Here is a 26844-nt window from a genome sequence, read left to right as displayed (position 1 = left end):
GGGCTTTGTCAGCCACACTTGTGTTAACAGCTGGGCTTTTTAAAAAATTCTAAAAGCAAGCAATTATTTACTCAAAGTGTTATGCATCAAAGTTTCATCCTTGGCCAGTGTGATGCAAGTGCACTTAATAGGTTTGCAAACAGTTCTTGAGAAGGTACTCAGAAACATCACAGAAATAAAGGCAGTAACAAATATTACAGTGTTTTATGATATTTAGAAAATTTGCATGCGTTGTCCCTTTTAATTCCTTACATGACATAAGTGTTTATTTTCCAAAGAAAAGATGCCAAGCAGTGTGCAAACCTGCTTTAGGGGCTCAGAAGCTAAATACAGGTGCAATTGAGTGCCACTGATGCAAAGATGTGTAGTTTGTGTGTAGAGAATCGTTTAAGATCCTGATGACACAGCACCATTTGACAAGGTAAGTCTTTAAGTTGCTTGAAGACGTTTCACCTCTCATCCGAGAAGACTGAAGGAGGATGAGAAGCTTCTTCTGAACTGAAGAAGCTTCTCGGATGAGAGGTGAAACGTGTTCAAGCAACTTAAAGAAGTCCAGACGCTTTTCTTTGCAAGCTCCTTAGACTACGATGACCTGGATGACTGAGAACCTTCACAGACATACAGGTAATTACAGCTGCAGTTTTTTCCCTTACACTTACATATAAAAGAGTCAGTCAGATAGAAAGTTAATGCAAGATTATCTGGCACAGCTTCCTGGTGTTGTGCAGCAGACAACCATAAGAACAGCACGAGCTTGTGCAAACAGTGCACTCATGGGTGCTGGTGCTCACTGCTACTTGCTAATCAATGCAGAAACAGTTAATCGTGTGTCTGTACAGGGAAAGCAAGACCTCGTGGTGGAGGCGCAACTGCTCACTGTTTGTCATTCATTTTTTTGGCTAAGCTTCTTCTTTGTAGTTTCCAAAAGGGAATGAAAGGTCACTCAGGTGAACTGAAGCTTAATGATCATTTCTGTGAGAGGGATTTCCAGCAACCACGCTGGGACGGCGTCTTTTTGCACATTGGAAATAAAAGATATCACTACTGGACACAAAGTTTCTCCAAGGTTCAGAAGTTCATAATAAAAAGGATGCACTAGACCACCGTCTTACCCATGCAACACTGTAATGCATGCACCTGACACTGAGTACATAACCTTGTCTTTAACATATTGCAAAGCTACTATTAAACAAATGGATGGGCTCCAGTTGTTCAGTGAAAGTAAATCCAGCAGAAAAAACATGCACCAAGTTAAAGTTTTCATGTATTTTCAGTCCAAAGAGATGAATGTGTTCCCAGCATACTTTCAACTTATATGCTCACCGTTTTGTGCAATTTACACTTTTAATATAGGGGCACACCAGCGAAAAGTAAGGCTACTTTTAATTAGATAAAATTGCCATGGATTTCATGCCTGCACGCTACTACCAAGAAGATGACTATGTAGCTAAATGACCACTAAACATATTGACTGGTAAGTTGTGGGAATTAAACTGGGACAAAAATGGGGGTTTAATTTCGTGAAAATCACAACTTTAATTAAAGGAATATTATATTGCACTTTAATGATTCAAGCTGGGTGTTTGATCAGTGTCATGGATTCAAAGTTGCACTCACATCTATGCATTTCTTGGTAAGAAATCAAAAGCAAACAAGTTTTTTCTCATTCATTATGCCGAGAACGAAATGCCCCAAAGCCTGCTCATTTCCCTGCTTCACTAATCAGTAGCCATGGCACATTTCCCCTCTCTCTGCCACTTGTACTATATTGAAACTAATGGCTTGATTCCCCCTAAAAACAGTTTCTTCCTGTATATTCTTCGTGTTATCTTGCGTGTTGACTGGGTGATATGTCCATGCTCTGTCTCAGTGGATTTATTACTGCCTAGTCAGCAGGCAAGACACAATAATTTGTGCCGCTGGGAATGGCGCAGATGTATGAAAAAAAAACACTCTCCCTAGATCCCATCTCTCAGCAAGGATTTTTTTTGTTCTGCTCAGTGAAGGTGGAAGGGCTTTAGCAGCTCCTCCTGACAGCGCTGTTCTCCCTACATTGAGCCGCCAGCTGTCCGTTCCTTTGATTAAGCTCTGCATTTTCAACTCATTCACTGCCCTTTCTCTCTCGCATCTGCCCTTGTGCTGCATGGCCTCTAAAGTTTTACGTCACTTGAAAGAGATCTAATTGATACACCGTTTTATTTATTTATTTTTAAGGTGAGCTCATCAGCTGCTCATTTATCCATGCAGTACTCACTGAAATGCAACTAGATGCATTTGGCAATGCTTGCTCGAAAAACAAAGACTTTCTGAATATCCATTAGTGATGCTTCACAGTTGCACAAACCACAACACAAGGAAAATTTGGGTCAGGCACTGGGACAGAAAGAATTTGCACCCTTGTTAAATCAAAAAAACGACATTCCAGTCCAGCTAAAATCACCCCTGGAGAGTCACTGGGTCAGTACACAGGCAGCGGAACATAAGATTTTAACAAGCCTGTTGCAGATACAGTATAACAGTCATGCTCAGAGGATTTGTTAGGAATGCTGACTTTGTATAATCTAACCTCGAGTAGCTGCTCTGTCTGTGCGTGAGGATGGAGTGTTTGGTTTAGGAGCTGTCTAAGAAGATTTCCCTCTTCACACTGTGCGTTGGAAGCCTTTTATTGTTTCTGTTTATCAGCCTTCATCTCACGTACCTTAACAGCATCATCCTGCTGCTGCTCAACACTTCTCAAAAATTCATTTTTTATCCCTTCTTTCTAATGTTGTAGATTCTCCACTGCAGTGCCTAACATTGCTTAACCATCTCATATAACCGTTTTTCCTTGGCAACCATCTCCGAAGCTAAAAGTATCAGCATCGTGCGAATGCACTGAAATTAAGTGTCAAAGCTTTGCATTCTGCTGATGAGCGCGATTCCCCTCAGATGATCTCATCAGAACCCCATCGACAGGGAAACTTAATTTGTAAAAGAGTGGCCTTGACTGCAAGCCACTCCAAAGTAACACAAGAGGTTTTAAATACAGGCCTAAATAAAAGAAAGGAAATGAAGGGACACGTGAAGCAAATTTTTACTGTTAATATTCTCACTTTACTCTGTAAATGGTTTGTGATTGGTGGCTTTCTCAACCTTAACTGCAGTATGTTATATTTTCACATCTATTAGCTGCTTGGCGGGCATGCCGGGTGCTCTCTTCATCCTCTGGAGCAGCGGTCCCCAACCCCCAGGCCTCGGACCGGTACCGGGCCGCGAGAGTTGAGGCTCAGGTGTGAAATGTATAGTTTTCAGGGTTTTTAAATCGGTTTTCAGCGTTATTTTGTTATCGTTTTTATCGTTTACTCGGTTTTCCTGGGTCTTTTCACGTGTGTTATGAATAAATTTTCTCTTTTTCGGTACCGGTACTAGTTTTATTTTGTTGTATTTATCCGCGACACCTTAAAGGCCGGTCCGTGAAAATATTGTCGGGCATAAACCGGTCCATGGCGCAAAAAAGGTTGGGGACCGCTGCTCTGGAGTATATTGGGTTGGGTAGCTGGTAATGATCCTGTATCTGTCCAGTAGACCAATTTCACAGCAGTCATTTTGACAGAAAATCGTAGGAAAACATAAAGCACATGTTAGTAATGACATTAGTGAAGGTTGTGCCCTATTTGAACCTGAGCCCTAATAATAATTATGATTATGATTATGATTATTATTAGTGTCAACACTTATCTCATAAGGGCTGCTGTGAATAAAGCACGTAAACATGAATCTACAGCTAGCTTGACTGATTTGGCAGAAGCAATGGGAAAATGGCACAAAGTTGCCGCTCCTAGCTAAGAAAGAGCTGGGAACAAAATTTCTAACAAAATGAGGAAAAAAGTATTTAACAGTGAGAACGGGTGATGGTCCTGGTGTTTGAATTTCACATCTGGACAGAGCCAGATTGGTACTTTGTGCCCATCTCCAGAAGGTTGTTTGTCCTAGCTGGGCAGCTCTTAGCGGACCTCTCACCATTTCATATTGTAGCAGCTAGTAGCAGTTTCTTTAAACATGTCCATAAAAAAGATCGCATCACTCATTGGTTTTAAAGCTTTAACCTGAACATTACAGTCCTCAACATTTTATTAAAGTTGGGTGTTTTTACATAGGAGCCATCAGATGATAACGATGCTCTACTGCATGTAAAAATGCATCTATTAAGGCTTACAGACTATAAATTCACAGTTTGACGACTCAAGCTTCACTTGTCCAGTATCAGCATTGATCCTCTCGTCTCTGTCTTTGCTCTACCAGGTTCAACTGTTTTGAAGTTTTTGCCTTGGATGGAGCCAGCACCAATATTCTTCAATTTTGCACTGCAGCAGAAAGCACAGACTGGCTTCAAGCAATATCCACAAATATCAATGACTTGACGCAGGAGAATGTGAGTCCATTTCTAAACATTAGAGGCTTGGTTGGATCTTCCTCTGAGTGTGTATTGAAAACGAAGGTGAAAAGAGTGATTCGAATGCTCTCGTGTTTCCATCAAGTTTAAAATGAATGATTTACACGTGCACATTAATAGTTTCACAACGGGAGGAAGGAAGGAATCACAAAACTTGACAAAATTCAGGTTGTGAATTATTTTCCACTTTTGATCTGCTCAGTAATAAAAGAATCCTTGAAACTGTTTTGCCTACAGTTGTTCCCCCCCCCATCACACATTAACGTGGTTTTAATAGACCCTTTCTGACAAGCACTCATTGACTCACAGTGGCACCTCTCCCCCTCTACTGACAAAAAAAAAAAAGAAAAAAAGATGCTCTTCGATACCTAATTAATGACTGCTAAGTAGTCATTCGGCGCGTGCTCTGCTCGCTCTCATTTCCTCCTATTTCACTTTGATTATCACGCTGATGATGCGAATAGTTTTTGGTGAGGATGAAGACGTACTGTAAGCCCGTACTCATCGATGGCACAGCTGCCTTTTTTAAAAAGTGTGATTAATTCATGCCTGCATTCACCTAATTACGGACGTGCAGCGTGATTGCTAAATGGCCAATCAGGATGTAATTGTGTTGCCACCTTGGGAGAGAGCGGAACTTTTGTTTTAATGACCTACAACCTTTAAATAGACTCTTTAACACTCTTGGGGTCCGTCGCAGGTTTCGTCGCAGACATGGTGGAAGACTATATGATGCTCTTTGATGTTCTTTTAGAGGAAATAGAGAAAAAAAAAGATAAATATTTGGGCAGCAGCTTGCTGGTATCTAATAATATGAAGATTTCAGGTGACGGTGAACTTTTCGAATGTAGCTCAGGTGGAACAAGCCCCATGCTGATTGTGATATGCTGACACACCAGGTGTGCTCTCAGTGTGAAAATGCTTTGCTCTGGTTTGCAGCATTTTTCCTGCTGAGTGATAACCTCTGTGGCACATTTGGAAAATGCTTCTCTTTTTCTGGACCTATATTTTCTCAAGGTGGTCTTTAATTGACATGCACTGTCATCCAATGACTTTAAAATGGGTCTGCTATTTTGTGGATTGGTGGGGAGCCAACATGTCACTCCACAGAGAGTTTTTTCATTTTCCTTTATTTCACTGATTTCATTTATTGTGTCTATGAATTTATTAGATTCATTTGCAGGAAAGCATGTTTCCCAGGCAGTGCTGCTAACTTTAGATGTATTTATTACCTCATTAATACATTATAATACATTTATATTTACTACTTAATTTATTTTTGTTTGTTTTTTTGCTTTCTTAAGCAGTTTGTGTGGTGTGGTGGTGTTCACTGCCCCGCTAGAGAAGGCTACTGCCTTCATGTAGTTCCAAGAGGCTTCATGGACTTTAACAGTGTTTACGATGGCCGTATGTGTCACAATAGCATTTATATTAAAAGACTAAATGAGTCACTTAACCTGTGGTTTTAATAAACAAGCTGATTTGTTTATTTATAATAAGTCCTGTAGCATTTAAGTGGTTAGACCTTAGCTTCTCTTGACACCCAGAATGTAAATAGACATGTAAAAACTGGTTAGTTTGTAAAAATGCACAAAAGATTTGACTCACAGCTATTAAGGGTTCAGAATGTCTTTATGTAATCTGAAATGTAAAAATGCTTTCTAACTGTATATCTGTTTAATTTCTGTTTCCTTTAATAGATAAAGATCATCAACAAGTACTGCTCTTCAGATGATCAGGTATGTCATTATTTGCCTAACTTGACACAAAAACACATCATTTTTGTATCTTTTTGAGAACACGTGCTTAATTGCCAGAAGACCAACAGGCCAATTAAATTCCTTCTGACAGCACAGCTTCAGACCACGAAAGAGGCGAAATTCAAACTGAAAATGCCGTCCAACTGCTTGGACGACACTCTGTCAATGTGTATCCCTGCTCTGTGAGCAGAAACCTGACATGTGTGAAACAGCCTGTTGAAGCTAACTCAAATATTTTCCTCTGACCATATTCTGGGTGTGAATTTCTATTTTAGTCTCTAAAGCAGAGGTCTCGACTGCAGACTGCAATGTTTTAGAAATGGCACTTCTAGCCGTTACATTCATCTCACTTAACACTCGTCCAAAGCTCCTTTTGACCTGCCATAACAGCGTTTCTAGTTATTGTCGTGGCCTTTTTTGTTTTCATTGTTGTCAAGTTTTCAATTTAGTTATTACTGGTGAGCACATTCCTATGAGTATACCAATGTATCCCATGTTGGCAGTAACTTTATACACATGTCTATTTAAGTTTTTTGTGAGAAATGTTATAAATGTGTATAAAATGACATCGTCTGCATACAACTGCAGCTCTGTGCAAAGATGCAAAAATCGGGGCAATATGAAAACTCAATTCAATTTGTCAGGGAAAAAAAAATAGAACTTGCTCACATCAAAACTTTACTGCAGGATTCTTTAGATAGAACGTATTGCCAGCAAACACTCAAGGCCCGAACTTAGAAATCAGTGGACGTTGTTAACCACAGGATACGGGAGTGAAGCTGATAAGCAGTGCTTGGGATTTTCTCTGCTTTCCTCTGCTTAGATGAGAACAGGGCAACTTCCGAGTAAATCTGGAGTAGATAAAGGGAAATTGTTGCAGTGCAGCTGAGACTGCAGAACTGTATTGAAAAGTATCGTTTTAAATGGATGCTTTCTGAGTCCCCCCCATTCACTTTGTTAGTGCACCATAGACCATTCTTTTCCATTTTTTTAGTAAGAACATATTTTTCACTGTGTGTGTCTTTTTGTGTATTATCCATTTATTTAATCCAAATCAAATAATGAAAATGTATCCTTCTGAATCTCTGCAGATTGTTCACATGGGCTGGGCATGCGAATGCCCCGAGGGTAGCGCTCCCGGTCGATCTTCAACATTTAAGTTCCTGGCACTGCGAGGACCATATTTTTATATCTTCAAAAGTCCGCCGGTAATTTGTTTTTTCAATTTTCCTATGCAATATGGAGAGGAAATTGGTACATTTCTGTGGTGGGTCAGAAACCTGACTAGAGTTGGGCAGGTTTATAAATCATTTCTTCTAAAGTGAATCATAAACAAAATGAATTTCTACAGCTGGCTTTTAGAAAGGAGGGGTTGTGGTATGGTGCATATGTTTGCTGTGGTACTGGACACATGTAATTAGCAAAGGCAACAAAATTTCCAGATAAAAAATAAGAACTCTCGGTCATCATGTTCTCAGTGGATGAAAAGACTGTTTGTGTGGAAGTTTTGAAACATAAGAAAACAATTTGCCCTCATTTTGTGTTTAATATTGTTGTGAGACCTCTGTGTCTTACTTACAGAATGTTTTTCTACGATAAACATGTAATATCAGAATAACAGAAATGACAGTTGGCTATTATATAGTTTATAGTGCAATTCCTCTAGTAGTTTATATCGCATGTGGCCTTTTATTCTGTCCTTCTCTGTACCAAAAGTTCTGTTCACTCGTTGGTATAAAAACCACTGGACACTGAAGTGTCTTTTTTCCTCCTTATATCATTTAGAAAGTGTTTCTGGTTAATCACAGTTATTCAGTGGCTTTTACTCCCGAGGTAGTGTGTGCACATTAATGGTGATTTAGGTTTTCTTGGCCTTCCTGCTGGACTGTGTCTTTGTTACCCTTTACACAACTGTACACAGGAGAAGCTAATGTTCTCTTTGATGGTTCGTTAGTGTAGTAAACTTTGGAGTGCATGTATTTGCTCTGTTTAAACTCAGATTGTCAGAGACTTTCGATCTTTTGTTAGCTGCAGTTTGAGAACAGAATCCAAGCGTTTCCTGACCATTTTATGAGGATGTACGAAATAATAATGACTATTGACGACAGTGGCTGTAGGTGAACGAATACAGTGCAGCATTTCTTCTTCAATATTTTCATTTCAAATTGCTCATTATTTTGAAAGAGAAACTACTGTAAGAGGGGGAAAACATTTTGTAAAAAGCTTGTTTTAAGTCAGAAAGAAAATTCTCTTGCTTAAACAAGTAAATTAAAGTTCTTCCAGGCTTGAAGTGTGCCAGGCAGGCACCTGTAAGTGCAAACGTCCCGAAAGGAACTCCAGATATTGCAAGCTTTAGGTCTGCTCACATCTACTTATTACAAATACTGGATAACATTTCAAACCCAGCAGACCAAAATAATATGAAGGCTTACAAGAAAAAGCAGATCTCGTATCTAATCCTGTGAAGCCATCTTACATTTCCTGAGAAAACAGCATGCGTGTTACCCAAAAGTGCAAAAAAACATCTCATGCATGTTGAGTGCTGCTCTTTTATGCTTGGTGAGGACCATTCCACATGTAAAATGCAGTGGTGAGTGAGAAAACAGTTATAATAAGAGCAGGTGGAATTGAGCAGCTTCAAGCTGAATAGCAAAGCAAATATAGAAAAATAATTATATTCAAGAGCAGATAAAACTGTGGATTCCTCAAAGATCTTACATCTCGTAAAAAAAAAAGTGTGTTCTCAAAATCCAGTTTTAGACCGTTTTTCCTTGGTGGGTGTTTCACATTAATATTTAAAAATGATTATAGCATTCAGCTGGGCTCCTAATAATATATATTAACAGTTTAAATGTTACAGTCATGAAGAAATTTGGATATGAATAGTGGGCTGAAGATTCTCTGGTGACTTTATTAATAGAATGCACCAGGTTTTATTTTAGTTTAGAGCAAACATTTTAATTAGAGATGCGTGAAATGTAGATTTGCAAAGAAGATATTAAGGAAAGAGGTAGTCGCATATAAAAGTAGCGCCATCTGTGTTAACTTTAGTTTTTGGTGCCAGAGATAAATTCTATGGTGAATAAAAGAGGTCCAAGACTGGATCCCTGCTGAACACCTGTGCAAACTACAAGGACATCTGGGCTGAAGTCTTTGGACACCGAGTACAAATTAAACATGGCCTGTTAATCTGCACTGACTGAGCAAAGCTTTTCTAGTAGAGTGTCACGATACTGAATTAAATGCTTTTGAGAAATCCACAGAATAAAACAAAGAACCTTTAAGATGGTTAGCAGTCTTTATATTCGCTTACCTACTGCAATTAACTTAAAAATGAGCTATAAGAAGAGCAGTTAGTCCAGCACAGAGGCAAAACAGGGAGAGGTCCAGTTTAAACTGACAACTTTACGACATATCTTATATCCGCTTATCAATCCAAAAAAAGAAGAAGAAGAAAACATTAGAACATATAGAATTAAAGATTTTATGGTTTTAAAATCCCTTCGAATAAAATTAGAAGATTGTTAGATATTCAAAATCAGTCTGTTCTGCAATGAGAGCATCGTGGAGGAGAACCAAGGATTATACACAGATATATTCTGAAAATTTTAAGGCGGCATGATTAAGTACATATTAAAACTTGTGACATGATTAAAGGTAGGTCACGATTGGAAACGTTTTCAATTTAATTGAGGTCAGAGTGCTGCTGTTCCTTAAAAAAATAAATCTTTTCATTAAGATATTTAAAATTCAGTTTATTTATAAAATGTAGAAGGTTGTTAGTCTGAAGGTCAAACATTTTTCTGTCACATGTAGTTGGGCACTGGTAGCTGATGTATCCAGAAGAAATTGCACTAGTGGGTTAATTAAGTGGATTATTTGTTCAAATATGATCTGTCATGGTTGATCTAAAAGGAATGCATTTATTTGGACATGTAAGGCTACAAATCAATTATTATATAATAACCTCTTGTAAGGTTGTTGTAATGTAGCAGAACGTTTAGAGAGCAAATCTAAATTCAAGTCACACTCAATAACTTCCTCAGAACTAACATGTAATGGCAATACTTCGGCAGTCTCTGACAGGGCTGAACTGCTTGCAGCAGGAAGATGATGAACTCCAGTAACAGTAAAATGTGCACTACCTCCAGGGGAGTCAATAACAATATATTCAGCAGTCTGGTAGCGAAGCAACATTAACAAGGCGAGTCTCTGAATAGAGCCTTTGACACAGTCATACTGCACCTTGTTGTTTTCCTGTCAATGCCAAAGACATGTAGTAATCCAAATTTAAGTCCACATGATTGACCTGGTTAGGCAAGTTTCATTAAGGACAAACATTCACTTATGTCAACAAAATCCAATTTTTAGATTTTAAGGGGCTTTTAATGTTTAGCTTCACTATAGCGCACTGAACTGTACTGAGATGTCATTTCAGTGGAGATATGTTCTCTCTGTCGGGAGGCTGTGTATTGATCATTGAAAGATTATTTAATTTAACTATAGATAAGGTGGGTCAGAAGCTAGAGCGGGTCAGGGTAGATGAGGATTCCTCCATTCTGCATGTCAAAGTATCCTTGAGCAAGGTCCTGTATCAGAGTCGTGACTGGGTAAATGAGGCTTGTAGTAAAAAATACTGTTAAACTAGGAAAAGTGCTAAACAAGTAGCATTTCACTTCTGTAATTCTGCAGGAACACTCATATCAGTTGCCTTTCTTCTGATATGCAGCCTTCTTCAGTGGCCAGCTGTATGGACAGTATGAGTCCTGCTAGCTTCCTTTTTTTTTCCCCTTTTCCCGCCAACTGGTCCTCAGCTGTATGAGACACTTTTCATATTTACAGCTAAATCAACAAGTAGGTCTGAGAGACCATTACCTGAGCATGAGATGAGAAGCTTCTTCCTCCCACATGCTGAAGACATGCATGTAAGGTTATTTGGTGACTCTAAATTGGCTACATATGTGAGGTTGATGGAGTGAAATGTATAGAATAAAAGTGCTATATGAATGTATGCTTAAAGTTCTCTGAAGGGTCAGTAAGATGACAAAAGCGTTGTATATATGTGGATATTATAGCACAGCAGCCAGTATTGCTGCCTCTCTGTACTCATTAGCACACTGACAGCATTTCCATGTACTGAATATCTTAAAAAGCTCTGCTAACCTTGCCCTTGCTACTTGACATCCCACTGTCCATTTGCATATGTGCAGGAAATTAAGCATTTCATCATCTATGCAGATGCTTTCTGCAACTCACGTAGGCACACTGATGCATTCCTTTTGACTTCCATCCTCTGCTCGAGTCTCCAGACTGGCTCTGTTTCTGTGTCAGTTTACACGGCTGTCTGAACAGTGCATTTTTACAATTCCCTCTGCACACTGATGCGTTGTGTTAAGATTAGTGATGGTCACCCCAGCTGTATGTGGAAATGGCAGGAACAAGAGCCTGGCCTTGTTTAAACTACACTTGCTGATACCATCAAACAGGCCTTTTGTTGCAGCCTGTGCATCATTGTGCTTGAGGCATCACTACAGGAAAAAGAATCATAACCATCAGAGATTTTTAGTAACACTGGGTGAGAGGCCTCTGGTCTGGTATACTCAACCACATACACAAGCCACAACATTAAAACTTAATCTGGCACAACCCCCCCATTCCCAAGAAAACAGATTTAACCTGGTAGGACATGGACAAAGGACCTATGGGGGTGTCCTGTGAAGTTCTAGGATATTGGTTTGTGGGTTCTGCAGCTGGGTTGTACTCTTAGCGTTTTGGTCTTTAGAAAATTTGATGTCCATTAAATGGCAGAACCTAAAGTTCACCAGGAGAAGGTTATAATGTAATGAGATCATTAGCGTTATTAACTTCCCCTGTCAGTGCTGATAATATTTTGCCTAGTATAATTTTTAAACTGTTCTTTAAAGTGCTGCAGGAAAGTCTTTTACAAAGAGTATGCCAGAGGCTAAAAAAATTGTGACACAGAAATGGTGTTTTTGAAGGTGAGCTTAGGAAGAAAAAACCCAAAACCTTTTTGTAGCTTTTCGTAGTTTTTAAATAAAGAGAAAAAGCTACAGGCTGGGAGCAGGCAGGAACTGCAGTACACTACACACAACGCAGATCAGTTACAAAAATGAAACGTTTGTTTTTGGTTAAGATATAGGCCAGTCATAGGACCAACAAATCATGTTTACAGGATGAGAGCAAAAGAAGTGAGCAGCTGTACTTTTAATGAACAACATTAATGTTATTGTGAAGTCACTGAAGTTATGGTTCCTTGAGCTAAAGACATTATGCAGCTGGTGGGTTGTGAAATGCCAGACGTGTCCTCTAGCTTGTGTTGAAAAATGGTAGTAGCCAATATCCCTGAGGCTGAGAGGCCTTGAATATTCAGCAGTATGTTTTTATTAGTATCAATTATCATGTGTCAAAAAGAAGTCAACAGTAACAGCTCAGCACAGTAAGAGAAAATTTACTTTAGTACTTTAACAATGTTAGCTTATTTTTATTATTTTAAATCCAAAATTTTCCACATACGAGATAAAACATGGCCGAATGAATATACCCAAACCAACAGTGTGTGATTTTGCACCACGACTGTCATTTCACCACCACGTCCATGACATGACGCCTGGCGCAAACATTCGGTCTTTAGGGATGTTTACGGCTGTCGCTACGTGTTATTCAGTCATTTAGATTTTTCATGCAAAGCTGATTTTGTATGGGATGTTTTGTTGTTTTGTTATTTATAGGACCAGTACAACACAACCTATCGTAAAGAAGACAAAGAGGCAGTAGACATTGTGATTAAATAAGTGGAAATATACTGAGGAACGATTTTAGAACTAATTTTGTTTACCTGGGACATAATGGATCTTTCTTTGATCTTATTAGATGCTATCACACTGGAAAATTATTTTAAATACCTAAACAAAATCAATCAACAAATTAAGGATTTTCTTTATGCACAAGCAAACTGAATGTTGCAGAAGATACAGCAGACATTTGTATGTTTCAGTAGTTTAGTTTATTAAGACCCCTGTTAGCTCCTGGGGTGTGACAAATGTACTACATTAAAGGAAAAAAAGGCTCAAAAACAAGAGAACAACACAATTAAAACCAATAGCTCCACATTAAACATCTGTAGGAATCACAACTCACTTTTGTTTTTTAAATGATCAACTGACCAACATGCTCATCACACAAGATGTCCAAAACCTAACAAAAAATAACCAATTCTACTGACAATTCCCGTGTAATTATATATATAGTCTCAATTCTTTGCAAAAAGTTGTGTTAATTCCTAAGATCAAGAATAGTCCTCAAAGTAGTCATTTGAGGATGACTATTCTATCCAGTCTGTACTTTGGAGTCAGAGGACATATAAATATGTTTAAAATCTAAATGATAAAAGCTCCTTCTAGGATAATGCTGATTGTTTGTTGTTGTGAAACTAAACCAAACCAAACTAAACAAGCAGCTAAACTTAAGTTACAGAAGATTATTTACTCAACTGTACAGTAACTCCTAACATAACTCCTGCAACTTTGTCTCTGATTTCTAGGAGTTGGTCAGTTAGCTTGATGCTAACACCGAATGAAAGTACAAATCTAAGACTAGTCATGAAATTTAGTTAATAATGTTAAATATTAAATCATCATGATTAAGGTAGCTTTATCTGAGATCTTTTCCCTTTTTTTAATAGATCGGCTGACTAAATTATTGGATAACTTTTTTTTTTATTTATTTATTTTTTTAAAAAACAGCAATACTTTGAAATTGTATTTCAACAAAAATGCTTAATTCAGGTATTTCTAATGCTAATGTTGAAATAGCATAAAGACAAAAAAAGATGGATTTTTGCTTACCAAAGAGGATTACAAACATCAACTACACTACAGATATTTAATATCATTAGCATACATGTAACCTTTTCAGATAACTGACCATCAGGCTTATAGTGTCCACTTTGCAAAAAAAAAAAAAATCAAATAACCTTTATGATTAAAGTCATAAACACTTTGTGTGCATAACATTGTATCTCAGTTTAAGCACACCCTAAATAAAGCTCCCAGCCTTGTGTTGGACATGCAGTTAGCCTGTATGTCTACTAAATTCAGCCGTCACTTTCATTTTTAATTTTTCTTTCTGTGGCCATAAAAAAATATTCTCAGTTGGATTTTTTACAAATCCCAATTTAAATCTGAGGGATTATTTAAAGTTGTTATTTGTGAAACAAAATCTGGAAGTCCTAGTTTTTAAAGGCTCTGGTTTATTTTGCTGTAGTCTTTGGAATCAACGTGTTACTTTCATGATGCAAATGTTCTCCCCATGCCGAGTGCAGCAGGATCAATCCAGTTTGCTGCCTGACACTGGCAGTCATCCAGGGCTTCACAGAGAGCAACAAAGTGACCTGCCTAACTTTCTTTGCATTTATTATGTGGATGAGGAAGTGCTGCTAACAAGTGCAAAAAAGCTTGTTTGTATACGCTTCCTCTTCATCTCATCCTCCTTGATGTTTATTTCTCAGATCAGTGCTGCTGACTGGGGACAAGCTGAAACAACATATAACCTCTATGAGGTTCTTTTCAAGGTTCACAAGGTAAGTTATGAGAAGGATGCTGTGATGTGCATCAGGGCTGTTCAAATTTTGATCACCTCTGTTTGCTCTCTCTAGAGATGTCTGTTTTCCTCTTTGAGCGTGTAGTATAGTGATTCAGGGAGCTGTCTAACCAAGGCATGTACATAGAGAAGGTTCCTCTGTTTAATCTGCGAATATAGAGAAATACTAGTGATTCCTTCTACTTACATCAGCTGTAGAAAGTGAAATAACAGCGAACCTTTCCCCCAGTATGTAGTAATCACAAGTTTGCATTACAGCTGTGGATGGCAGAGGACTGCTGGCTCCAGGCAAGGCTCTACTTGGGACTGGAGCATTCTCCTGAGCAGGACACGGAGTCTCTGTGCTTCAGTATTCTGGTCGGCCACGGCCAGAGCCACACCTTCAGGGTAGAGCTGGCCACTGACCTGGCTATCTGGGAGAAGTCCTTCCAAAGGGCTGTCTTCTTGGAAGTGCAGCGAATACAAGTGAGTACTTTCATATAAAATGATCTCAGACCCTTTTTGTTTGAATATTAGTTCGAATGGAGTGCCTCTAAAATAAAGCACCTTTTTCTCAACTCAAAGGAGGAACGCGAAGTATTGAATGGTATTGAAATTAAGACCACAGCACAACTCCGTGTGCTTTCCATTGGGCTTTAGAGCCAGAAGGAAGATAAATAGCATCAATAATCTTGGATGATGACTAAAATGTACTCTTCCAAATACAAACATGACAGTCTGAAAATGGAGCTTTATAATCCTTTAATTCCAGTATTATTGCATAGGAACATTACAGCACAATTGCATTTGTGTGTAATATTCCTGTACAATCGTGCACTGGTCCATTTAATTAACATAACAGCACAAAAATGTTAACATAAAATTTGAAAGCTATTTAAATCCTTCTGTAACACCTATATGATACTGCTATGGTTATTGTCATTGCACCTTTTGTTTTGAGGAAGTGACTTGCATTCATCATTTACCTCCTGTATTTATTAAAACTTTGTGTATTATATTTGATACATGAGTTTTTGAACACCTCTTAAAGAAGAAGAAAAACCTGTGTTGATTGGTTAGATGGAGACAATGAGCTGGAAAGGATGTGCAGCAGGTTAGGATGATTAAAGACAGATATACATGGATGGAGTTAAGTTAGTGGAGTGCAGAGAATTAATAAGGTGGAAGCGAGGGTAGCTGTGTAAAGGAATAAAGCCGTGTTTATCCAGATGGCGTACCTGTGATGGTAATGAAGATGTCTTGAAGAGAGGACGTGGCATTTTTTAAACTCGAGTGTTTAACACAATCTTGGAGATTGAGGAGCTGCCAGAAGAATGAGTCCAATTTTCAAGAACAGGGTCGATGTGCAGAGCTGTAGTAACTAGAAAGAGATGAGGCTGATTAGCCATGAAGAGTTGTTGAAGCTAGGTTAAGTGACACACGGTGACATGCGTTAGGGCTTCATGCTGAGAATGAACACAACAGCTGTGATGTTTGCTTGATGTTTGATGATGGAGAAGAATAGAGACGATCAGACAGAGTTGCACCGTGCCTTTGTAGATCCAGAGAAAAGCTCTCTGAACCCCTTTTTGTTTCCACTGGTGATGGACAGGTTAACAGATGAGACGAGACAGCGGTCTCTGTGGACTTTTACGGATGACACTCATGAAATCTGTAGTGAGAGTAGGAATAGAATACATGTGTGTGAATGAGAGGTAGGCAGGTGGGAAGGTGAACATGCAAAGTTGGATGAATTTTAAATACCTGTACTCAACCAGCCAAAGCTATAGACAGTGCACAGGAGAGGTCAAGAAGAGAGTGCAGGCTGGGTGGAGCAGGATTTTCATTGGATGTGACCAGAATGGACTGGATTAGAAATGAGCACATCAGAGGGACAGGTCAGGCCGAGCAGTTTAGAAGCTGAGATGGTTTGGACATATGCAGAGGAGGGATATACTGGACAAAGGATGCCAAAGATGGACCTGCCAGGTACACCACAGAAGATTCATGGCTGTAATGAAGGAGGACACGGTAGAGGGTTGGTGTGACACAGGAGGGATAGGGGTGAGATGGATCCACTGTGGCAACCTCTAAAGGGAGCAGCCAGAAGAGGACATTTGGAAGACGTCTAAATCAGTAAAACAATCAGTACTTTTCTGTGATATAAAAATCTAACACATTTTCTCCCCACTGGTGAATTACAGCCAATAACAGGCATGTTTTTTTCTTTTGACCAAGGAAACTTTGTTAATTCCAGTTTTATTATGAATAAAAATTACTTGAAATCTGTCAAAAATGTCAGATTTGTAAGTTTTGGGGTTTTTTAGTTTGTGTTTAAATATACAAAGACATTTACAAACAGTTATTTAAATAATAGAATTTCACCAACATGATTTGGTGTGTCAGGTTTGACACGGTGAGCAGTTGAGAGAGTTTTCGTGGCACAGATAATGCAAGTAAATTAGAGATTGGATTTGGGTCTGAGGGAATCATTATTCGGTCGTATGGCTACACCAGGCTTAACATGCCACGACATTTTTGAATTCTCTGGTTGCAGCTCAGAAAAATGCCAGAGGCCTTACCTGCTTCAGATGAATTTGTCTGGCTTGCAAATGGGGCTTAACTGGTCCCCCGACAGTTCCATCCAGCCCGTTCCTCCTCTCAGTTTGACAAACACGCACCGAGTTCTGTATCTTTCCCTTGATTTAGGGTATCAAATAGACCGAAATCCCTCATGGAGGCTGGTTGTCATCAAAGTCTGAAAAAGTTGGTCTTTTAGTTTGTGTCCAACGAGCTACATGATCGTTACACATCGCAGGGCTTGGTGAACAAATGACAGCTGGGACAAAAAGCTTTAAAGGTTTTTGAACTGTGATTTCTTCTGATAACAATAAATAAATGTTTCCTTAATTCTTGCTAGGAGCAACGCTTGAAGTTATTTTCTGACACGAGCAGTTGACAGATGTGTAAAACACTTCTTAATTATAATAATAGATCAGTTCATTTTTTTGGCAACTTACAAGTATATGGATGTAGAGCTCATTGTAATTTGCTGTCTAGGCCAGCTGCCAATAGTTTGACTGCAACTTAAAATTAATAACTAAAATACATTCAGTTTAAATGTTTCATCCTTAACATACATAACAAAATGTTACAGCATACAGCAGGAAAACTCAAATCTTACTGTGATATCACACAAAATGGGGAAAAAAGCTCAACCAGAAATACTTTGGGTGTAGGACCTGACAATGAGTCACACAAATTCTTTGTAGTGCATTTGAGCTGGCGCTATATAATGCTGCATCTTGGACACCTCCCAATGTTCAGACAAACCTCCCAGTGAAAGACACTTTATTTCCAGTCTTTTTTTGGTTTTTGTAGATTTTATTGGCCTGCATGTTAATTTAACACTGATGTTTAGGAGTTTAAAGCCATCGCCAAGCCACAGAAGCTCTGTGTTTTTGTGCTCGTTCTGTAGTGAAATACTTCAGGGGCAACTTTTGATTTTTCAAACACCTGCTGGTGTTTTGTCGTTCTCTTTGTGGTCGGCTCTGCTTCATCAGAGGGCAGATGTTTGGAGGTTATTTCTTTGATGCTGGCTAACTAATGCCAACTGTGAGCCGCACTTCATATTTAAAGTGGATTCACTGAATACTAAACCCAGATCCAGAGAAAGCTGCAGCTACCTCAGGTGAGGGCTCAGCGCATTTGGTATTTGGGCTGATTTAGCAGGGAAATAATGTGTTTGTGTTGCCCTGAATGCATTTCCATGTGCCTACCAAAAATATATATATGTTCTGTGTGTGTGGCAATGATGGACAGAGGGAGCTCTTTGATATTAAAATTGTGCCGCTTTCATTATCTGACTGGATATAACCCAACCCAAACAAACTCTAGGCCCAACTGCTTTTTAATAAATCTTCTTACTGTACCCCTAAAATACTACTTCCATAATCAACACGGTGTGTTAAGTTACCTCAATATTTTCAGAGAAATGCATATCTCGCCATGTGTTACAAAAAAAAAAGAAGAAAAAAAAAGAGGAAATTGGATAAAATCGGGGCAAAAGACAAATCTGCAAACCTGAAAAAAGAAACCACCTGCTGCAGATGAATAGTATCTAAAAGTCCTGTTTTTAAGAAATGGAAAAAAATAGAGATACAGCTGTCCCTTCAGTTACTGTTAAATTATGTTTCATCAGAGTTGCTGTCATGAAGCCATTCCTATCAAAGGTATGCCAAACACAACAGATGGACTGAAAAAACAGCCGTGAGGAATCCTGATTTGGAAATTTTGGTTCAAAATTGTCTTTTACAGTGAATTTCCAAAGGCTTCATTTCTCAGCTTAATACCAACACAGTGAAATCATGCCTGGGTAGAAAGTGGAAACGCCACAAGTCATGGATTGTCTCCCAATCCATGAGTCCAGACCTCAACATTACTGAAATGGTCTGTATTTGTATAGCGCTTTACTAGTCCCTAAGGACCCCAAAGTGCTTTACACAACCAGTCATCCACCCATTCACACACTGGTGATGGCAGCTACATTGTAGCCAGAGCCGCCCTGGGGCGCACTGACAGAGGCGAGGCTGCCGGACACTGGCGCCACCGGGCCCTCTGACCACCACCAATAGGCAACGGGTGAAGTGTCTTGCCCAAGGACACAACGACCGAGACTGTCCAAGCCGGGGCTCAAACCGGCAACCTTTCGATTACAAGGCAAACTCCCAACTCTTGAGCCACGATCGCCCCCCACTGAAGCAGTGTGGGATCATTTTGGAGCAGAATGGAACAAAGGCAGCCAGCATGTAACCAAAGAGAAGCTTTGAATGTCCTTTGAGAAGCCTAGAGAACTGTTCCTGAAGACTACTTCAAGATATGAACAAAGGTTTCTGGCTGTATTCTTCAACACAGCGTAAGGTATTGAGTTTGAAGGTTAGAACTGTACAAACTTTATCTCATTCTGTATTTCCACGCATCTTTCGACACCTATTTCACATTTTCCAAGCAAAACACAAAGAAATGAGGGGCGGTTCATGACTTTTGCACTTTTTTGTCAAGCTTGTTCCAAAAGTGACTCAGTCCCCATTGTTAAAATGCCCTTTCAATAGTCACGATCTTTAACAATAAAAAGCATTAAACAGCTTTACAAAAAGGAGTGTCCCCAAAATGATGATCAGTTGAAGTATTGACATAAATTAGCAGATTAAATAAATGTAGCTAACTAGTTATTACAATGCAGCTTCAAAAGTATCCTAATTTGCACGAGGGTGCGATTTAATGTTTGCTTCAGACTTTTGTACTTGAGATCAAAACAACACAGAAAAGCAGAGATGGGCTTTTAGCTTTTATGTGACACCGTTTATATGCACATATACTGTCTTTGTTTTTGATTTGTTTTTAAAAAAAAAAAGCCTTTTAATGTTGGCTCCTTTTTCACATGAACAAAAGTTAATCAATGAAGGTCAAACGAATAAAAAGCAATTAAGCCTAATATTTGTTTCTTGTGATAAATGCGCTGAAGCCTAAAAACTCAGTGATAAACCTAAAGTCTCAGTTCAGTATTGTTAGTGTGTTTCTCTTTCCCCTCTTTAGTCTTTTCAGAAGCTAATGTGCTCAGTCGGGTTTTATCCGTTGATGGCCAGTTCAAGAACCTTCAGTTTTTATTTCTATTAAAAGCTTTGTGTTTAGGATTGTTGTAATGTAGGGAGAACAAAGGCCAGCCAATGAGACAGAGTTATTAACAGTCAGACTAAACTAGAAGTGAATAGAGCCTGTTGCTGCCATTATGTGCTATGAATCAACACTGGGAAACAAACTAATCCATGTACCCGAGCAGCCGTAAGTGGCCATGACAGGATGTGATTTGCTAAACATTTCATGTTTCGCACGTCGGCTTCTAAAGCAGAAAAATGAAGCAAATCTTTATCAGTGTTACACTGATGTCAGTGACTCAGTCCCCACTGACCCCCATGTTAAAGTGCCCAAACTCATAAGACAGACAAACATGAATATTTTATCAGGATGTTACTTGACACTAAACGAGCAAGTTATCAGTTTGGTTTTGTTTTTCCTATGAAGTAACTAAAGTTATGGTGTTATATGATTACCTGGCACTGGATCTACCAAGGAAGATCACTTTTTTAAAAAATAAATAAAAATACTGAAATTAAGGTTCAACGTCCGATCCACTCCATATGGAAAAGAAATAGTAAAAACATATGATTACTCATGAAAGTGGCCACTTTCTCATTACTTTCATATATTTTTTTAGTAAGTATCCAAAACATACAAGTTTCATTATATAATTTTTCAAGGGATCTTATATCTGTTTTCACTCTTGTATGCTTTTCATACAAGTTTCATACAAGACAGATACAAACTATAAGATTTATATATATCTTTTCCATATGGGACAGACCGGTCGGTGACACCCCCAGCACCTGTCTTGGTTTCACACCTGTTTTGATCATGGCCACTTCTCGTCTTTCTCCTCTCTTTGACTTTCCACTGCTACATTTTGGTAAATGCCAATCCAGCCTATGGATTCCTCCTTGCTGATAAGAGATTTGCATCTTGCAGCCTCGTCTCTGGGAGTCTGCTGCCCGTTCTTTTGTCTTGATCTTGTGATATTTTCACACCTGTGCCTTCTAGACTGACAGTGACGTCCTTGACTGTCGGTTTGAAGTTCTTCTTCACAGCTCCAGGGATTTTTCTGTCATCAGCTGAAGTTGTTCGCTATGGGCAACCTGTCCTGTGTTTATTTCAAAGTCTAGCACTGGGTACCTTTTCCTTCAGATCTTCCCACACTGCTGTTCTTTATATATTGTTATGATTCTGTGTCTTTTTTTGTTTTCAGACGAGTGTTTCTGTCAGTCAGGTTTCTGGTCGTGTTGTATGCCTTTGGCTTTAGCTGCAAACGGATGAAGAGATGGACTAAATGAAGAGCTTAGCAGCAATAGACTTTAATTTGTGACCAATCCCTGCAAGAAACTCATCTGCTTGTTGTTTTTAACTTACTTAACTTACTTTTTCACTATTTTGTGAAATAGTAAAATGCATGGAAATCAAAAGTTGATAGTTTCTCCTTTACTGTCATTTTTGTTTTAAAATCAAAACCATAATAAACAGAGTATGAAATGATTTTCATCTTTTGAGGGCACTTTAGTTTTGAAGTTTTTTTCTGATCAACACCCTGGTGTTAGTCAACCACATTATGTGTTAAAAAAAAGATTTAAAAAAATCAGCACTGCTCATTTCTGCCAATTTAATGCTTCAGCAGTGAGAAGTTATTTAAAAGTGATGAAGTTCAGTGTGATTTTCATTTAGTCTTATTAAGAAACTAATTGCTTCTAAAACAGAACGACTAGCCAGCACGCCGTTTTCCATAAATGTTATTGTTACTTTCAGCGCATTTATCACAAGCAACCTAAAGAATTCGTCTTCACATCAATGAGCCATTAAATTGCCTCTTAAGCAAAAATGTTTAAAGTGGAAAGCCCTTGTGGAGAGTGCTTTGTTAAGAAATCTGTGGTTGTAGCTGTTTCATGTCCATCAAGAGGTCTAAGCATAAATACTCCACAGACAGCTTAAGGAGCCAGGAGTCACCCAGGACGCTCTTCCCCTGTTTTCTCAGTTAACTTTCATAATTTAGTTTAATTGATTTCTAATTTTTTATCCAGTCAGCACGTGTGAGACCAGATAGATCCCAAAAACATTTGACGCAGCACTTTGCCTTTCAATTTATTATGCCAGCATCTTATTTGTGTCTACTCTCTCTAGTTTGTTTCACTGTAGGATCTTTACATTACAATATAAAGCGCTTTGATGCAACTGTCCATGTGATTTGATGCTATATAAATCAAATTCAGCTAAATTAAATTGCAGCATAGGTTTGTGTAATGTCCTATGTAGACTTTCTAATAGTTGTAAGTCAGATGGCTCAGATGTGGCATGCTAACAAAATGGGAACAGAGGACTTTGTAACTTCACAATATTACTTTTGAGAACAGGGCACCTTATTGGCACCAGTTCTCTGGTAAGTGTGGATTGAGCTGCACACTGTTGGCCTGTGAGCAGAGGTCCCACTAAAGGATGTCTGCTATTTTACTCAGAAACAGACTCCACGAGAAGCACGCTGGAGGTCATTCTGAATGACTTTGGCAGAGCTCGTCTTCACAGAAATGAGCCGATATCGGTCCCGCTGCTGGGTCGGTGCCCTACTATAGCTCTATCCAGCTTTTGTGTAATGGGGCATTTCCTCCACATGCTTTAGACTGTGCTGCGAGACACAGCACCCCCCCTTACAACCTGGATGCATTTGCCATCCAGGAGGAGTGGGGCTACCTGTGCAACCTGAATGGGCAGGAGATACCATCTCATGCTACTAGTAGTGACAAGGACGCCAGCAAAGATAGAGGAAAATCAGTCAGGAGGGATAAGCAGAGAGCAATGGTCTGTGGACACCACCTGCTAAACCCTTTCTGAAGGTTGTCATGTTGTTGCCTCTCCAGTGCACACTGTCACTTTCTTTTGCAGCAAAGCCGGTGTAAAAGGAAGTGACAACAATAGCTCATACTTGCATTATACTCAACCGTATGTCGAATAATTGCACGGTGCCAAATTTTTGAGTTACATAAAAATTCACAGTTTGTAATGAACAAATTGTCTGTCGCTAAATAACAGATGCTTTGGGTGTAAATATTAACAAATGAATGTGTGAGGGATATAAGGATATTCCTCTGGGATTTATAGCGGCTGGAATTGTTTGGCCATTGGCGTCTTTGTGTTGGAGTATTTTAATTGTGTGAACTGTTGCAGGATGCAGTGTGATATCTGGCAGCAGCGCTGCGAGAAATTTCCATCTTTTGACACATAATTCATTTTAAAGTTTGAATTATTTAGCCAGGACCTATTCTCTTTTTCTGTTCTCTGCTTTGATGTTCGAGCTGAAAATGAAAACGTGGCTTTTCCTGTTTCCTGCATATTTGCGTAATTTGCTTTGTGTAAATGTCCGCTCCTTAAAAGTCAACAGCTGTCTGCTTCATCTTCAATCAGGAATTCAGAAAGCTTCTAAAATGGGAGAATGTTGATTGAATATTAATGCGTTTGATGAGAATTAACTTTCTGATAAATAATAAAGAATACAAAAAAAGCATCTTATGAGATGACCTGCATCTATGGATTCTACTGTGGCCACTTGAAATGTTTACTTCTAGTGGGTTAGAAGCTGTGGATGAATTTAAATGGAAACCTTTTTTTATATATATTTGGTCTCAGGAAAAAGACAGAATCAGCAAAACTAAACAAATTTAAAATCGTTATGTGGAACAACCATCAACAGCAACGTGAGCACAAAAACAGATAAATGGCTTCTTTCTTGAATCATACACAACATTTATTAAATGTGAATTTCATTTCTGTAAATGTGGAACTTCAAAGAAATCATAAAAAGCAGATAAAAGACCTGAACAGGGGAAATAACTTCAGTAATGGCACAGTGAAGATGATAGTCTCAGGCAACACAGAGAGGGAGCGAGGACCCAAAGAAATCTTGAAATGCTGCAAAAAGGTTTGTGCAAAAAGGGTTTGACGGTGTTGATGAAAGTAAAATGCGAACAAAGTACAATAACAACAGTCTTAGCCTATAATTTAAACCTTCTGCTTCACTAGAGAAATTGACAAAATATATAATAAAATCAGGAAAAAAAGGAAATGCTGAATTTTTATTTTCTTTTTCACCATTCAAAGTTAGATTAATGTTTTTTTTTCCACCGAGTCAGACATCGCCTCCTTTCCAGTAGTTAAATGGGGCACAACTGGGAAGTTGGGGCCTCCAGGTGTTCGTACAGTAGTTTTTACTTAACAGTACTGGGTAAAAATGGGCGTTTTTTTCTTCCTTTTCTTTACATCTTTTATGATTCTGGATTTTGGCTTCGGGGCCACATTGGCAGGGATTCTAACAGCACTGACTGAAGTCACACTGAACTGGACCTCCAGAACTTTTTGGAACATTTTTCATGGACTTGCTCGATAATACATACTAATAATACAGCTGATGACACTGTTTCTAAGGCTACGTTCACACTGCAGGTCTTGATGCTCAATTCCGATTTTTTGATCAAATCCAATTTTTTTGTCTGCGTGTTCACACTACAAATAAAATGCGACAGCTAACGCGCTCTAGTGTGAACGCTCAAAGTGGCCCGCATGTGCAAAAGAAGACGTCACACACAACGCGCTCTGTTTAGACCCAGAGCAAACAGTATTGTTTGACTGATGGCCTTAATATAAAGACTTCGGACTTCACGTTTCCCAATTTTTGCTATAAGTTATTTTGTTATTTACATAATAATGTAAATAACCTAATAATGATCCTTATTGCTGTTTTAGAGGAGCGGTGCTTCAAAGGATAGTTGCTGATTTCTGTCAGAATCTGCAGATTATACAGAACAAATAAAATGTTCACATTTCTCCAGCGTTGTCTTCCCAACAGTTTCACTAACATCTACATGGGATGGCCAGGAAGCGTTAGCGATGTCTTCTCCGGCGCTGATAATTGGCGTCTGTCTTGTGTCGGTGACATAAAAGACGGATTTAATGCGACCTGACCGTTCAAACAGCAGTCGCTTTCTAAAACATCAGATATTTATCAGATTCAGTACCACATACGAAAGTGACCCAGATCGGATTTGAAAATATCGGATTTGTGCCGTTCACACTGTCATAGCATGATTGGATATGGGTCACATAGGGTCAAAAAAAATCGGATTTGATGCGCTTTCGCCTGCAGTGTGAACGTAGCCTTAGTTTCTTACTTATCATTAATTAGCAAATGTGTGTGCTTTGTAGCCACACAGTTTATGATCAGCTTGCTTGCATCCTAAAAGTCACACTTGGCAACTACTGGCTTCAAAAACATAACATAGCACTGACCAAGCTTTAAAATATCGAGTCCTCTTGCTAGGCCATTGCAAAAAGACTGACATCAGACTCATGTATTTGTAATACGACTTGCACACCTCGGTGACATGTGCTTGATCAGGATTTAGTAAGGCAAATAAATCAAAGAATGTCACTGAAGTTTAACACGTTAAACCAGCCGTATGCTTCTGCTCATTATTGAAAAGGAAAACAGTATTAATATTTAATTCAAATCCATCCCCTCATCTGTACTTTTTAAGATGGAAATTGCGCTGCGGCTCTGAAAACATTCCTCACGTCGCAGAAAAGGAACGCAGGACGGAACGAGGCCACTTATTCGTTTTCACCACAGTATAAAGCACCTTCTGCGAATCCGTTTGTGCCGCATTAAATTCAGAACTGAATTATTTGAGGACTTGCAGATTTTTTACCATTTGAACATTATTACCACCGTAATTCCCAGTTTCTTTAATTCCAGGGGGAAAAGAACATTTGATTCACCTACTGCAATAAGCACAATCACAAGCACAGATGTCGAGATCCTTGCTTAAAGCCAAAATGCAGTCGCCTCTGTCTGTATCATTTAGTTTCTCATGGCTTCCACACAGCCATGTCCATTATACTCGAGCATTAAGAAAGTATGGCACATGTCAGGTCAGACTTTTCATGAAACGGCCAGCGGTGCCTTTAATTCTTCTACATTCCCACCCTTTCACCTCTGAAGTGCGGCCAGCCAAAGATAAAGGCTAAAAACACTATGAAGCCTTAGGGCTTTGGTGCGTGGGACCCTTAAGTAGGGACATTTATAAATATTACAAAGCAGAGCACCTGTCAGAAGCCATTTAAATTACACAGTCAGAATCTAAAATCCTTTCCGGGTCACCGTGGGAACCAGGCATAATTAAATGGCATCTTATTTCACTTTTGAACAGCAAACCAAACGTGGGTATAATACCAGCAAGCAGCATCTTTGACTCGACAATCTCAAAGTCTTGGGAAGCATGTATAATCCTTTTATGTCCAGAGAGCTCATGTGGTCACTGAGAGTTTAGAGTCGTAATTCCACAAGACTCAATTACATTCTCCAGTTAATTCGGAAGATGCTAATTCCTAAGTCTAAATCACTGTAGA

At 38.9% G+C, this 26844-nt stretch overlaps 1 protein-coding gene and 1 long non-coding RNA gene across 2 annotated transcripts in view; one reads left to right on the top strand and one right to left on the bottom strand.

The window, feature by feature from the left end:
* Positions 1–26844, bottom strand: part of LOC146495751 (uncharacterized) — a 146001-nt gene that overhangs the window by 99068 nt on the left and 20089 nt on the right. The window lies entirely within an intron of this gene.
* The window catches only part of sntg2 (syntrophin, gamma 2), a 103992-nt gene that overhangs the window by 61274 nt on the left and 15874 nt on the right, over positions 1–26844 (top strand). The window contains exons 10-14 of the mRNA XM_085143785.1: positions 4282–4411; positions 6133–6171; positions 7284–7400; positions 14720–14791; positions 15070–15276. Coding sequence (XP_084999911.1) covers positions 4282–4411; positions 6133–6171; positions 7284–7400; positions 14720–14791; positions 15070–15276 — 565 coding nt within the window. The remainder of the gene's footprint in view (positions 1–4281; positions 4412–6132; positions 6172–7283; positions 7401–14719; positions 14792–15069; positions 15277–26844) is intronic.

The sequence above is a fragment of the Neolamprologus multifasciatus genome, chromosome 19 (assembly GCF_963576455.1).
Source record: "Neolamprologus multifasciatus chromosome 19, fNeoMul1.2, whole genome shotgun sequence".
Taxonomy (NCBI): domain Eukaryota; kingdom Metazoa; phylum Chordata; class Actinopteri; order Cichliformes; family Cichlidae; genus Neolamprologus; species Neolamprologus multifasciatus.
This window is presented reverse-complemented; position numbering and strand designations above follow the sequence as displayed.